This window comes from Chrysochloris asiatica, unplaced genomic scaffold (assembly GCF_000296735.1).
Source record: "Chrysochloris asiatica unplaced genomic scaffold, ChrAsi1.0 scaffold00255, whole genome shotgun sequence".
NCBI classification, from domain to species: domain Eukaryota; kingdom Metazoa; phylum Chordata; class Mammalia; order Afrosoricida; family Chrysochloridae; genus Chrysochloris; species Chrysochloris asiatica.
The window spans coordinates 3,892,710-3,899,470 of record NW_006408773.1 but is presented as its reverse complement, the minus strand read 5'-3'; the positions used below and the strand labels follow the sequence as shown (position 1 = coordinate 3,899,470).

Sequence of the window (6,761 nt, the reverse complement as noted above, 5' to 3'; positions counted from 1 at the left end):
TCCTTTTAGTGTAGAATGTAGTGGTAGCCAGGCATCGTCTCTTTCTTGTAGTCTCAGAATTGTGGAGGCTAATGATTGTGCGATTGATTAATCCCTTGGACTAATTGAAAACGAGCTTTGGTTTTCTTCTGTTTCTTTTTTTTTGCATCACTATCCTGGTGTGGTGCTGTAGGATAAAGTGCTGGACCACAAGGTCAGTATGAACTGTGAGGGTGGTGGCTCAAACCCAGCAGCCGTTCCTCGAAAACCCTGTATAGGATTGCTATGAGTCAGAGCTGACTCTATGGCACTAACAACAATAACATCCATTTTCAAATCTTTTTTTCCCTCTCTCTCCTTTCTTTTTCTTTTTGTTTCCCACCTTCTTTCTTGCAAAATCACTCTTGGGGAATATTTTTCAGGTCAAAATGAGAGCAGAGTCTGATAGGGCTACAAGAGAATTTCTTGTGCCAAGAGAAGAGGGGCTGACGGGAAAAGTGGGTAATGGTTATAACACAAATTCCCCTCTAGTACCAACAATTTGTGATGTCACTGGCCATACATTGTTACATATTCATTTTTTTATTGGTTTCCAGTTTAGAGAGTGGTTGTTGTTAAGTGCCGTTGAGTGTGTTCCAACTCACATCAACCCTGTATAGGGTTTCTGAGGAGTGGCTGATGAGCTTGAACCTTGCAGTTCAAACTGATTTTGCAGTTCAGCACATTAACCCACAAGCACCACACCAGGACTCCACATAGGGGTCCCTATGAGTTGGAATCCACACAACAACAACAAAGACTAGTTGGGGAGTCGTTGGTTTTAAATAATGGATTTCACATACAGATGAGAAAACTAAGTCCAGGGAGGTGAACTGATTTACAATCAAATTACACAGCTAGAATTAGAATCTAATTAGAATTAGAATTATATCTGATTCCCCAACAACTTCAGCCTTTCACTACATTTTGCTGGTTTCCAAGATAAGTTATGACAAAAGAAAAACCATTATTTTGAATGAGAGACACTCCAGCACTTTGAAATGCAAAATAGAAGTTGTTATTTCAGTATTTGCTGTTTTATTCCTTTGAGATCACCCAGCCTTGTGACATTGTTCTATTTGAAGGGAGGGGTAGTTTCATACCAAGCTCTGAGCACTGTTACAGATATGATGGCAGTCAAGCAAAACAACAATAAGGAAAAATAAACAAAATTGTATGTGTATGGACTCTGTAGTTAAACTGCAGAGTGTAGGGAGCATCGTCCAGTTTTTGGAATGGAAAACTTGACACTAATCCAAATACTGGGACTTCATAAACACCATGACTCTCTAGGAATTTTGCCCTGTCTCATAAAGCTCTGTCCTACAAGTAATCCATTACTATTTTAGAAAAAAAATTAAAATATAGATAAGAAAAAGAAGGAAAAAAAAATCACCATCACTTGAAGGTTCCCCGCATATATCCTTCTAGTCTTTTTGATGTGTGTATTTTATGTAGCAACCCTAGCTTTGAAAGTGACAAATCAAACATTGTCTATCTAACTCCAAATCAAATGATGCCAGATCAAATGATGGCAGCTTATTTTTCCTTGGTTTTCAGTCTACCACAGCTGAAACTGAATTGTGCATCACGAGAATGTCAAATGAAAGCCACCAATTATGCTTTTTAGTAAGAAGCAAAGTGAATATTTATTGCTCAGATGATGGAATCTGGAGTGAATGGAGTGAAGAACAATGCTGGAGAGGTATGAGATAAAAGAAAAGTAACCAAATATCTGGAGCTATTTGCTAGCAAATTTAACTTTGTGTATTTTACAACTATGGAAATCAAAATTCCCTTGTTTACCAACAGGGACGATACATTAACAATCACTTCCACTGAACGTAGATTTATTGAAAAATCTAATATTTAGTTAGAACTCAGTGCCTTGTTATACTTCTATTATCAACATTCTTGTTTTTCCTGTCAGAAAAGAGAATCCTTGTGTATTCTTTTATCATTCTGTTATGAAAAAATAACAAAGTCCTATTTAAAGCAAAATCATATCAGAAAATAATTGTGCTCTGGGAAATTATTTGGTTTCCTAAATGAAAGGAACAAATGTCACAGTTCAGTCAAGTAGTTGCTTTATGCTAGTTTGCAAAATACTTTTTGAGTTGAAACATAAATTGTATTCAATGTTTTTTACTTTCCATTTTCAAGAGAACAAGTCTTTCCTTAAAGCAGTAATAGGTCAACATACACTTGTACTAGTGTCTAATACTCTGCCTAAGGAATAGTTTTCTAATTAAGATACCATGGTAATTAAATACATGTGCCATTCACTTCCAACACTGATTTTGAATGATTTATAATAAAGGCATATATTGAAATTAAATAGAAATAGAAGCTTAAAAACCTAGAGCATGAAGAAACCATGATTGTTCTTCACAGCTTTAGCAATGGATTACTGATACATGTTCAGAGCTGGATTGCTAAGTGCTGTCAAGTCTATTCTGACTCAAAACTACCCTGCATAGGGTTTCCAAGGAGCAGCTTATGGGTTTGAACAGCTGACCTTGCTTTTCAAACTGACCTTGTGGTCCAGGACTCCATATAGATGTGATGGTGGTGCGCCGTCGAGTCAGTTCCAATTCTTAGCAACCCTGTATAGGGTTTCTGAGGCTGTAAATCTTTACAGGAGCAGAAAACCTCATCATTTTCCCACAGAACAGCTGGTAGGTTCAAACTGCTGACCTTGAGATTAGCAACCTGACTCAGTCTAGGAAACCCCATGGGGCAGTTCTGTTCGGACACAGTGGGTCCCTATCTAATAATAACAACAAGACTTCTGAGTCCCACTCACAGCCACCCTATAGGACAGAGTAGCTTAGAAAAATGACTACCAACTTGAATTTACAGAACGAGTCCTGATGGTTATTCATTGGATAGAAACCCTTCGTAGGGTCACTATGAGTTGGAAGTGACTTGATGGCACACAACCATCAACACTGTATATCAGACTCCTGTCAGACACTGAGAATACAGCAGTGAAGAAGTCTCTGCCCTCATGGAATTTTATTTTATTTATATTTTATTCCTGGGTTAGGTTAAGATGGAATCTTGGTGTGGTGCTGTAGATAATCACTGGCCTGCTAGCCACAAGGTCAATTATTCAAACCAACCAGCAACTCCTTGAAAATCCTATACATGGTCGACTATGAGTTGGAACTGACTAAAAGGGCACTTAACAGCAACAACAAAGTAGAGATGGACAGTAAATAAAGAAGTTAAATATGTCATATAATCGCGATGGGGTATGGAGAAAAATTAGGTCAAGAGCCTCAATCAACCAAAACATATAGGAAACCAGGAAAACACTGCTTAAAAAAGTCTGGAGACTCTTTGGAACTGAAATTGGGTAACTAACTTCCTAAACTGTATTTAGTGAGAAGTCAGCACTTAGTTTCAAGTGGATCTGGTAAAAATGTTGTTATTAAGTGCCTGGCATTGTTCTGCCTCATAGTAACCCTTTATAGGGTCTCCGAGGAGTGACTGGTGAGCTTGAACAGCCAGTCTTGCAGTTCAAACCGACCTTGTGGTCCAGTGCTTACCTGCGATGCTTCACCAGGACTCTTTACAAATTTTTAGCCAGGTCCTCAAAGTGTATATCCTTTTATATGCTTTATATACCATCTTACCAATGATGTTGATTACTGGGATTTCGTTTGTCCTAAGGAGCATCTCTTGGTAGAATTGTAAGGAGTTTGAGATTAGAAACAAAGAATTTCTTGCTCTCTGCAGCAGCATCTAAAATAATACAAACATTTGACATATTGATAATTATGAGGTACTCAGGATATGGCTTATCTAATCCTTAGGTTATTGTTTTATAATTTTGTTATGAAAAAATAACAAAGTCCTATGTTAAGCAAAATCATATCAGAAAATAATTGTGCTCTGGGAAATTATTTGGTTTCCTAAATGAAAGGAGAAAATGTCACAGTCCAGTCAAGTAGTTGCTTTATATAATAAGTGGACAAATTAAAGGGATATCATACTCAAAATACCTCTGGTATGTATCACTGCACTAGTAACTATGGCAGCATTTGCCAAGATTTACGTGGCTTTCCACCATTTCCTATGATATTATTTATAAAATAATTCCACTTCAAAAATACTTATAAACCAACCTCTGATCCTTCCCCCTTTTTGTGATTTTTAATCCTAGGTGACATATGGAAGGAAACGTTCATATATTTCATGTTACCATTTGGTTTTGTCTCATTATTTGTTTTGTCAATAACTGTACTGCTTTTGTATAAACAAAGAGCTTTACTTAAAATGGTAAGTTGTATAATATAATAATGTTTAGTCTGGAACTGAGTAGATAACCAAAAATACTTTGCATTTAGAACAGATGGACCTACATTTTATATTGCTTCCATATTGTTAAGGTGCTTGGCTGTCTTTTGGATATTGGCTTCTCTTGCTTGCTTACTATTGTAAAATATACATTTAAGTGGGATATAAAGGAATATTGGGAACTATGATTATAGAAAGCTTGTAAGTCCATCTTCAGCCTATGACTGATTGGGTTAGCTAAAAAGATTACTAGGAGTCCTGGTGTGGCACTGTTGGTTAATGCGCTGGACTGCAAAGTCAGTTTGAACTGCAAGGTCGGCGGTTCAAGCTCACCAGCTGCTCCTAGGAAACCCTACACAGGGTCGCTATGGGTCAGAACTGACTCAACAGCACTTAACAACACAACAACAAAAAGGGTACTAGAATTTGCCTGGTGAAATAGGCTTCTTGTTAAGCCTTTGTAGAGTGTGAAACCTTAGGCAGAATCCTGAGCCCCATCTAGAACCTTCTGAGGTGGGACATTCCCACTTGAAAAAAACATGCAGACCAACCTGGAGTGGCTAGAGGAACAGAAGATACTTATTGAATGAAAGACCAGCAAAGGAAAAAAAAAAAATCAGACTGTTTAGCTCTTATAAGAACAAGCAAGCTGTTTGCCTGGGAAGCATCAGGCAAGAAAAGTCAGCCCATAGGACAAACCCCTTTGAAACTCAAAGGGAACACATGAGCCATCTTGTAAGCTCGTTGGCGACCACCTTGATCTACTTGTAAATGGAAGTGGGGGAAAGGCAGTAATGAAGACATGGGCTGATGTCCAATGCATTTCATAGACTCCTGTCAACCTTGAGATGAGAGAGAAGAGGAAGAGCTGGTTGGTCCGAAGTTTGGGGAGACTTGGAAACTCCTGAGTCCATGAACACTGACCTAGCCACTGGGGTCTAGAGCTGAGAGTGAAGCGGTCAGCTGACCGGAAGTGGGGGAAAGCACACATGAGTGCCCAAACTTGCATATAGTACCCATTTGACCTAGCTTGGATGGCTTGCTGATCAGAACTTGTCTAGAAGTTGAACACTGTGGATGTTCCAATGATGTTGTATAGATTATGATGATATCTTAAAACATATATAATTTAAATTTAACCCTAAAAGGATATCTTTTGGGATGGATTTACTTTTGTCCAAATAGAAGAAAAATATTTCTCTCTGCATTAGGAATAGTATAAGGAAAGAATTACAGAAGAAAAGTAGGATTAGGAGAAATCAAAGAGTGATTTAAAGCAGATATAGATTGGGACATATTTGTAACATGGTGGTGGTGATGTGCCCGCGGAGTCGGTTCTGACCCATAGCAACCCTGCATAGTGTTTCTGAAGCTGTAAATCTTTACAGGAGCAGAAAGCCTCATCTTTCTCCCACAGAATAGCTGGTAGTTTCGAACTGCTGACCTTGAGGTTAGCAGTCCAACTCGTAACCATTAAACTACCACAGCTACAGGCAAAAGATCACAGTCAAAATTCCAAAATGAAGTACCTGTCCTCCAGGAACTCACTTTGTAGTTGGAGGAGACAGGATACATGTAAAACTAAAACCTGCATTGTAGGATGATTATAGATGATAGCTTTATGAGGGAGACAGATAAGGGAGAGATCACTGCAGGGTGGTGGGCTTGAAGGAGTTGTGAATTAGAGAAAATGATCTTTTATTATGGATATAAATATGAATGTATAAGAAATGATTCACTTTATTTATTTTGCTAATGTTTTTTGCCTATTTCTCTGAGTTATTAATCCCCAGTGAATTGGTTTGTGTGGTTAATGACTAATTGTTAATAATGGTGCTCTTACTTAATTTCAGATTTTTAATGCGACTGCACAAGATTTTACTCAGCAAGAAACAATCTGCTGATTCACCGGTCTACTAACACTGCCAGTTGTCAAAGACAAAATTTATTAAAGTGATTTTCCTTAAAATGTTAAGTGTATCTTTTTTTTTTTTTTTTAAAGCATTGTTATATTTAAGTAGGTTTTAGTACTTTAACCCTCATTATGAAATTTGCTAGACTCTATTAACATGGTTTTTTTTGCTCATAAATCCCTGGTGAGAGTCCCGCCTGTAGAGAAATCAAGAGGTAGGTCAGAGTTGATTCAATGATGTGTTAATAAAACAATGCAATTTTATAATTTGCTCTAAATCATAGACACACTGCCAAATCTTGGAAAGTGAGATTCTGGTTTGTTCAAATTAAACTGAAGATGAGTGTGTTTACTATGCGTAAGATCATGCCCCCATTCTGCTTTAAAAAAAAAAACAAAAAAAACTTTATTGTGAATTGAGTGAAGGATTCCAGAGCAGACCATCAGTTTCACACTTGATAAACCGTACACCTCTTTTCATCTCTACAGCCATCCCTCAATGTAACATTATTTATTCCATTTCCTC

The 6,761-nt window shown here is 37.6% G+C and overlaps 1 protein-coding gene across 1 annotated transcript in view; it reads left to right on the top strand.

Annotated features, from left to right (window-relative positions):
• The window catches only part of IL13RA2 (interleukin 13 receptor, alpha 2), an 18,900-nt gene extending 12,673 nt beyond the window's left edge, over nt 1-6,227 (top strand). Inside the window, exons 7-9 of the mRNA XM_006873804.1 lie at nt 1,579-1,723; nt 4,190-4,305; nt 6,177-6,227. Coding sequence (XP_006873866.1) covers nt 1,579-1,723; nt 4,190-4,305; nt 6,177-6,227 — 312 coding nt within the window. The remainder of the gene's footprint in view (nt 1-1,578; nt 1,724-4,189; nt 4,306-6,176) is intronic.
• Nucleotides 6,228-6,761: the final 534 nt, after the last annotated feature.